General features: G+C 44.8%; 1 protein-coding gene across 1 annotated transcript; it reads left to right on the forward strand.

Annotated features, from left to right (window-relative positions):
- Positions 1–3,193: 3,193 nt before the first annotated feature.
- Positions 3,194–8,850, forward strand: LOC117067000 (keratin, type I cuticular Ha3-I). Its single transcript, XM_033183049.1, has 7 exons — positions 3,194–4,080; positions 5,088–5,170; positions 5,881–6,037; positions 7,291–7,452; positions 7,544–7,669; positions 7,845–8,065; positions 8,277–8,850. Exons 1-7 carry the CDS (start codon positions 3,580–3,582, stop codon positions 8,392–8,394), a joined length of 1,368 nt encoding a protein of 455 aa, XP_033038940.1. The 5' UTR covers positions 3,194–3,579; the 3' UTR covers positions 8,395–8,850.
- Positions 8,851–9,096: the final 246 nt, after the last annotated feature.

Genomic DNA, 9,096 nt, shown 5'->3' on the forward strand with positions numbered 1-9,096 from the left:
ATGGAATACTATGCAGCCATAAAAAGGATGAGTTTGCGTCCTTTGTAGGGACATGGATGCAGCTGGAATCCATCATTCTTAGCAAACTATCACAAGAAGAGAAAACCAAACACCGCATGTTCTCACTCATAGGTGGGAACTGAACAATGAGATCACTTGGACTCGGGAAGGGGAACATCACACACTGGGGCCTATCATGGGGAGGGGGGAGGAGGGAGGGATTGCATTGGGGAGTTATACATGATATAAACGTCATGCACATGTACCCTAGAACTTAAAGTATAATAAAAAAAAAAAAAAATAAAAAAATAAAAAATAAAAAAAAAAAAAAATAAAAAATTTTTAAAAATAAAAAATAAAAGAGAGAAAAAAAAAAAAGAATTTGGAGAGATGAAAAAAGCATTCATAATCCTGTTGTTTAACAGCATCCAGTGTCATTGTGGTGTGTTTTCTTTAATCTCTTGATTGTCCTCATTTTAATAACAATTTAATTTTGTTGTGACTATCTTTTGTGTACCTTACTCTGGATAAGCAGATTGCTGTCGAGTAGAGTCACCATTGTTTCACCAATTGTTCTAAGTTGCTCCAAACAGATGGGATATAATCTATATCTGATGGGATATAATTATGTTTCAGTTACCAAATTGTTTGTATATAATTGTATCATCAATTTAGAAATAACAATTGAAATCAGAGAGTAACAAGAAACTGTACTATTGCTGAATTCTATCTTTATTTACACATTGACTTGTAATTCTTCTTCAACACAGCATATCTATGGATAACAAGATGTCTTTCTCACTGCCCTTGATTTCTGTCCTTAGGTAATAGCAGATCAGATTGGTTGTGAAATTCTTCAACATTTCAGTAGGATGGTGATGGGGATGATAATGCAATGGGAATCAGAAGATCTGGGTCCTAGCTAGATGATAGTTTCTCAATTCTCCATTCTGAGCCTCAGTTTCCCCTTTGTAAAATGAAGGGGTTGGATGAGTTGACCATTAGGGATCCCCATTATCTCTCTTGTTCCAAGGTTTTCCCTCTCTCTTTTAACCATTTTCATATTTAGGATCTATGTTAGGAGGTGAGAGGGAGGAAGAGAAGAGCCAAATGCGAAGCCATCTGGTTTTTGGTCTGTAGCTGTAGCTGGGAGGCTTGGAAGCTGCTTGGATTGGTAGCTGTAGCTGGGATGCTTGGAATCTCTATCGTCTGCTTCATCCTCTGCTAGCAAGGACATAGGGAGCCCCTCCTCTTTCTGGCCAGTGTATGCCTCCTCAGGCACATACTTGAATTTTTTCCTCATTGCCTCTTTAGGATATCAAATAAAGCTTGTCTAACGTCTTGTGACAAAACAGAAGTGGTGTCATATGCATGGGCAGTTCAGATTACTCATGCTTCTTGGATAATTGTTCCTAAATAATAAACTATTGTGAATCATCAAGTTCAAACAAGTCTGGCATCTGCTTAAAGCACACTCCAATTATTGTATGAAAGTCTGTATTGGAAAGATCAAAGCTCCAAGCTTTATAATCAGATATATAAATGTATTGCAGCAGAACTTCTCTTAGTAATAAACATCTCAATTCTGTGTGTTTGAAGTCTTGGTTTACCAAAGTTCACTGTGGACATTACTTTAAGAATGCGCACAGGGGCTGCATACAGCAGACACAACTGTGTGACCCTGGAAGGGTCTTGGTAACTTTCTGGTCAAGGTAGCCAATACCCTTTCCATGGTCCTGATCATGTGTGGCCCCTTTGCTGCACTTGGCACTTCTGACATCACCTCCTCTTGGAAGCACCCTCCTTCCTGCCCTTCTGGGATGCCACGAACTTGTTCTTATCCTTTTTTTTCTCACCATTTCTCCATTTATCACAGAATCTTTTTCCTTCTCCTGATCTCTGATTGGGAAATTCTCCGAAGTTTGGTCCTCAGCTCCTTGTTGCTCTTCTCTTTGTACTCTCTCTTGGCCCAGTGCTCTAACTCTCTCACTTGTACTAAACCTTATCTGTATCATCATCCCTGCCATAAATTCTAGTCTTACACGGACTGTTACAATAGCCTCTTTGCTGAACTCTTTGCCTCCAATCTTTCCTTCATTTTTCTAAAACAGATAAATATTTGCTAAAACATTTCCTAAAATGACTTTTGTTACACCACACCTAGGTTCAAAAGCTTATATTAGCTCTACAGCTTCTGGGGAAGTCCAAGCTGCTCCACTTCACCATTGAGACCCCTACCACAGGGTCGCCATACAATCCCCCATAAAGTTTTAACTTCTACCACTTCCCTTCACAACTCTCCCCTTCCTGCTGCCTAGGCTTACCCTGGTCCTTCAACCATGCCCTGGGCTTTCCCACCCCATTCCTGTGTGCACATTATTCTCCTCACCTGCACTTCCTACTTTTCTCCCCTCTGCTTCTTAGAAGCCTCCCCATCCCAGCACAAATCCATTCTTGAGAGCTTCCAATCCTGGAGGCGCTCGCCCTCCCCAGTGTGTAAACTACTCACTTGCCGCTTGTCAACTCCTTCCTCAGATTATTATTTCCTGTTCATCCCTTCATCCCTCTACACACACCCATTCAACAGTGCCTACCAGGTGCCTAGAGCTGGGAATTCAAAGACAAACTAGACCCTGCCCTTGCCTTCAGGGAACTCAAATAGAGAGAGAGACAAGCACATAAGTCATGACAGTATCATGGTCAAGGTAAAAAGAGAACTTGGAGAGGAGAAAGGGGCGACCTGTCTGAAGAAGGGAAGGAAGTAAGCCGTTTATACTTAAGCTGCATATTGTGATGAAAAGAAAAGAGATCTGCTTTGGAATCCTAGCTCCACAACTTATTATCCCTTACCCTCTATGCCTTGGTGTGCTCATCTATAAAATGGGAATTATACAATTTATCTTGAAGAGTTGTGGTGAGGAGTAATGGACATCTCAGTTCTGCATGTTTGAAGATCATGTTGGTAAAAAGGATCTAGTTTGTGAAAAGTGTCCACACTACCTTGGGCTTGTGCAGGTTCTTAACAAGTAAGAACTTCTGACCATAGCATTGGTCCTATCTCCCACCCCTCCCAGTGTCTATTACATCACCCTGGATGAAATTGTCCTAGTGGATATCTATTATTTGGTTGATTGACATCATCATGGATGTGAAAAAGGCCCATCATATCAGGAAAGGTGGCCATCAGGAACTGCCCCAGAAAGGATCTATCCTCTTTCTGAGAACCATGAATTTGGAATTCAGCACTTGGAAATGTGACCTAGCAAAAGACACATGGGCAAGAGCTATGCTTTTCCATTTCACCAAGGAGAGCCAGGGGCGTGCCAAGGAGTTGGGGGCCTCAAGTCAGGAAGCAGAACAGCAATACTGTCTCTTGACCTGCTGCATCCCACTGATGAAGGCCAGGGCTTTCATGAGTCCAGGTCTTTGAAGTCACACCACGAAGCTCTTGCATCATGACACACAGCATGGAAGAGGAGTCCTGACTTAGCGAGAAGCCCAAGTAAAGTCTTTTATGAGGGAAGAGACTCTTCTGAAGAAACACAACAAATGTAGGGAAGGGCTTTTGACAATCACCAAATGAGAAAAAAAAAAAAAAAAAGTGGGGGTTGCCTTATGTGTCCACACCCTCCACAGACGAGGTATAAATGCTCTCTGGAGGAAGGAGACCCACTGCTCTACAACTTGGAGATTTTGGGCTCTGTCTTCAGCTGGGCACTCCCTCCCTGCACCATGTCTTACAGTTGTGGCCTGCCCAGCCTGAGCTGCCGCACCAGCTGCTCCTCCCGGCCCTGCGTGCCCCCCAGCTGCCACGGCTGCACCCTACCTGGGGCCTGCAACATCCCCGCCAATGTGGGCAACTGCAACTGGTTCTGCGAGGGCTCCTTCAATGGCAGTGAGAAGGAGACCATGCAGTTCCTGAACGACCGCCTGGCCAGCTACCTGGAGAAGGTGCGTCAGCTGGAGCGGGAAAATGCGGAGCTGGAGAACCTCATCCGGGAGCGGTCGCAGCAGCAGGAGCCCTTGGTGTGCGCCAGCTACCAGTCCTACTTCAAGACCATCGAGGAGCTCCAGCAGAAGGTGGGGAGTGGGCGACACAGTGCCTCCAGTAGGAAGTTGTCGGGAGAGAATCCGAGCTGTGATTGAGAAGCAATGTGAGCTCTTGATGTGAATGGAAAGCTGAAAACTGGCCTTTCCATTTTGTTTTCTTGAGGGCCCATCTCATCTTAGACTTGGGACTGTTAGGTCTAAATATTTGCATAGTGTTAGTCTATGTGGAGGTAGCAGTACTTTGCATAAATGAGCTGTAATTAAAAACTACTTCTGAATGCTTCCATGTGCTTGCCAAGCTCCAGAATGATTACCCTGAGGTGACAGAAAAGGACTGAGTCCAAAGGAAGCTGGGGAAACGGAATCTTTTGTAAAGATTGGGCTGTTTTCTTTCTCCCTCATCTGAGCGTTTTGCCCCTTGGACTGCTGGCTGCCTCTCTCTTCTGGGTTCCTACTTACCCTGACTTCATTGACCTCATCTTCATAACTCTAGGCTTCTCCTGGTGCACAGTGTCCAGTGAGAGCCTAAAATGTTTGTCCAAAACTGGGAAGATTGGAAATTACCTAGGACAAAGTAGTCCCAGTTGTCTGGGACATCTGGGAGCATGTGGCTTCTTCCCTGATCCAGTCCTCTGCAACTGCTAGTTTACCTGTTTGTCTTTTCTGCTTGATTGAAAGTTTCTTGAGGGCAGGATCAAGCGCTTACCAATTTTTGTATCCTCAGCTCCTAGTATCATGCCAGAAACATAGTAGGTGTTTTTCATAAATGCCAACTATTATTATTGTCGGCTTCTCAGTATTGCTCATTAGGATAGAAAAAAGATTATCTACTTATACTTTTTGCATATTTTGGTGTTCTGTTTTTTGAATATAATTTTGGAAGTATTCATTGAGTACCTGCTGTATATAGAAAGCATTTAATAAGATAGACAGTGATTTCTCATCCTGATCCTTCCAAGGAAGTGAATTAGGAAGGACTTCCATTGGCGAAAAATTACCAAGTCCTTGCTCATTCTTGAATGTTTTGGGCCTTCCAGATCCTGTGCAGCAAGTCTGAGAATGCCAGGCTTGTGGTGCAGATCGACAATGCCAAGCTGGCCTCAGACGACTTCAGGACCAAGTGAGTGGGCAAGCGGGGTGTTGTTTATTTTTCTTCTCTGGCTGCTCTCCTTCCCTTTAGCCTGTTGTCAACACAAGTTAAACAAACACTGACTGAGCTGTGTTCTAGATGCTTTGCCCAAGATTCACAGAGCCACTGCACACCATAGTTCAGAGATCCTTTCTCCAGGCCTTAGACTTCCTTTCCTCCTGCTTCTCCTCTGTGAAGTGACATCCCTAGTCGTACTGTGGGTCATTGTAGACGTGTTGGCCCCTGATGTTCTCCTATGCACAGAATCCATTCATGAGAATGATGAATGTGGAAGTATATTATTTTGGAAATCTTACAATTTATTGGCTTTCATCCTAAATCCACTGGCTTTCTTGTTTCTTTTTTTTTTTAGAGACAGGCACTTGCTCTGTTACCCAGGCTGGAGGACAGTGGTGCGATCATAGCTCAGTGTAACCTCAGATCCTCAGATTGCTGGGCTCAAGCAATCCTCCCACCTTAGCCTCCTGAGTAGCTAGGAATATAGAAGTCTATCCACTGGATCTTTAAACATAAAATTACCAGTGCGTTTTCTTCCAGCTTGATGCTGAAAACCTAAACAAAAGAGATGGCTATAAAAACTACAAACCCTAATTCCTAGTTGCCTGACAAACAAAACCAAAGCAGGGTCAAGGCCAAGCCCATTCCTGCCCAGCCTGTCCCTGACCCTCCTATGATCACAGATATGAGACCGAGATGTCCCTGCGGCAGCTGGTGGAGTCGGACATCAATGGCCTGCGCAGGATCCTGGATGAGCTGACCCTGTGCAGGTCTGACCTGGAGGCCCAGGTGGAATCCCTGAAGGAGGAGCTGCTGTGCCTCAAGCAGAACCATGAGCAGGTGAGTTCCCTGAAGAGTGATGGGCTCAGACTCGCCAGGGCCTGTTTCATAACCATCACAGGGTCCAGGACAGGCTGTCGGCAGAGGCTCAATTAGCCGAGGAAGTAATTCTGGATACAAAAATGGGTATGTAGAGAAAGAGTAATCTAACAACCTGTGATGTGAGATTAGGATTTTTCTGCCAGAGGCAGGAATGAGAGTGAGGAAGTTGGCAAGCCCAGTAACGAGGAAAGTTGAGTAACAAGGAAGCAGCCACAGCCTCTCCTGCACCCTGGTTAGAGTGCACGCAGCAGCAATCTTCTATTCCAATTCTCCATTTGTAGCTGGAGAAGCCAGGATGACCTAGGCCCACCAGGCAGAGAGGGCTGAGCTGGAACAAAATGCAACTCTCATTCCTATCCAGAGCTCTTTCTGCTGTTCAGTATTGCTTGGAAACAGCCTCGAGCAAAATGCTCACTGTTACGGCTAAGTCAGTTGGACAAAAAAGAAGACATGTATTTTATGCAACCTGAAATCCAAGAACAATGTAAATGGTGACAGTTAATATTAATCAGGTGCTTAGTATGTGCCAAACATTGTGCTAAGTGCTTTAACTCTGGAGGCAGTTCTCATTTTAAGATGAAGAAGTCGAGGCTTCAAGAAACTTCTAGAAGCAATGTATTAAGTGGTAGAGATTAGGTTGAATACAAATTTGTCTGAAATCCACCTAAGCCCAAGGACCAAGCTATGCTCAGCAGGGAAGTAAACAGGTATTTATTGCTTTCAGTAAAATCTATGCTGGTGGAATCAACAAATCACCCTTTAAGTCTCTTCTATGCCAGGTTGGCAGATTTTGAAGTAAGCATTCTGTATTTCCTCTTCAGCTAGACTCTGTTCTTTTCATTATCCTTGCTTAAGAGTCAAACATATGAGGCTATATGGTATATTAGCAAAAACACTGAACTGGGCATTTGGGGACCAGAGTTTAAATAATGGCCTACCATGTATCAGCTCTGAGCCCAAATCACTGAATCTCTCTAAATGAGGAGTGGTACATTTAATACAAAGGGCAGAGAGAGGTCATGAGCTTGAAAGTACTTTGTAAAAAGTGGAGTATACAGATTAGTCATTGAATATAGATCCTGGTTAATGAGAGGATCAGAGGGAACAAAGTTTCCTGAAAACTTAAGAATGATCAGAAGTTGAATTGCATTCTCTTAAGGAGAGCACCAAGATTCTTTGTGAAATTTAAACTTTTGCCCTTTCTCAATCAGGAGGTCAACACCCTGCGCTGCCAGCTTGGAGACCGCCTCAACGTGGAGGTGGACGCTGCCCCTGCTGTGGACCTGAACCAGGTCCTGAACGAGACCAGGAGTCAGTATGAGGCCCTGGTGGAAACCAACCGCAGGGAAGTGGAGCAATGGTTTGCCACGCAGGTGGGCATCTAAGCACGTGGCCACTCAGGACCCGAGGTGCCCCAGGGCCCTGGAGGCAGGGTCTGATCCTTTCTCCCCTTGGGTGTTTCAGACCGAGGAGCTGAACAAGCAGGTGGTATCCAGCGCAGAGCAGCTGCAGTCCTACCAGGCGGAGATCATCGAGCTGAGACGCACGGTCAACGCCCTGGAGATCGAGCTGCAGGCCCAGCACAACCTGGTGTGTATTGTTCTGACCTGCTGGTGAGCGATGGGAAATTGGGAGGCAGAGTCCCGGGGATGCCCTTGGGGCCACACACTCTCCTTAGCTCTTGGAGCTTGTGAGTTCTTTGGAACCCCATGGAGGAACCTTATTAGGAGCAGCTCTCTGACATTCCTGATCTTCCCCACCACAGCGAGACTCTCTGGAAAACACGCTGACAGAGAGCGAGGCCCGCTACAGCTCCCAGCTGTCCCAGGTACAGAGCCTGATCACCAACGTGGAGTCCCAGCTGGCGGAGATCCGCTGTGACCTGGAGCGGCAGAACCAGGAGTACCAGGTGCTGCTGGACGTGCGTGCCCGACTGGAGTGTGAGATCAACACGTACCGGAGCCTCTTGGAGAGCGAGGACTGCAAGTCAGTATGGGGGTAGTAATCTTTTCCTTGGGGCATGTGAGGTTGCTGTGGAGATGAATAGTCTTCTTGATGCAAATGAATTTATAATTTCAAGCTTTTGTTTGGAGGCAGTCCAAAGGAGAATGATATTCTTATACAAAGCCCTTTTATTATTTTCCAATCTCTTCAGCTCATTGTACTCTAATTTGCTCCAATGATTTTCTGCCCACAGGCTCCCCTCCAACCCCTGCGCCACAACAAATGCATGTGACAAGTCCATTGGGCCCTGTATCTCTAATCCCTGTGGCCCACGTGCTCGGTGCGGGCCTTGCAACACTTTTGGGTGCTAGAGGCCCCATGACCAGGAGGAGAAGAAAGGCATCAGTCACACCTCAACTCTACTTCATCCCAACATCTCCAACAGTGAACACACTTTGGAAAGAGGCAGAAACCTTTCTATCAGCCCTGGCTTCCAGGGGTCAGCTCTAGCCTTCCACTGTATTCCCTGGCTTGATTCTTCAGCATAAGGCTGCAAAATCTGTCTTCTGAGTCACATAGAGAGACCTACAGCAGGATCAAGATCAAGTAATATCTATCATCATAAACACGCATTTGCATAACATGTTATACTTGAACAAAACTTACCTAAATGTGATTTAGAGAAAATTCAATTAATTGTGACAAAACTGATGGGCATGCTATGAAACAGAACATAATTGGAGTAAATCTTCCTTGTCACTCTTGGTCTTTGGAGACGCAATAGAAATCCTTTGTTAACCTCCTAATAAACTCTTTTTCAAAAGTTATAATTGTCTGTTTCACTCATTAATTCCAAAATTGGTTGTCTTGTATAAATTTTTAAAATAACCAGTGTTTTTCCATCAGATGAAGGGGTTATTCACCCCATATATGGTCTGTGATTTCCTTCAATGGAAAGTCTCCCTGAAAGACCATTAACCTGGATTTAGTGTTTGGGAAGAAGGTGGTGGGAAAGAGAATGGCAAATTCATATGAAGGTGTCTTTAGAGATACAGGAACTATTTATTTTGAAA

The sequence above is a fragment of the Trachypithecus francoisi genome, unplaced genomic scaffold (assembly GCF_009764315.1).
Source record: "Trachypithecus francoisi isolate TF-2019V2 unplaced genomic scaffold, Tfra_2.0 Lachesis_group20, whole genome shotgun sequence".
Lineage (NCBI taxonomy): Eukaryota > Metazoa > Chordata > Mammalia > Primates > Cercopithecidae > Trachypithecus > Trachypithecus francoisi.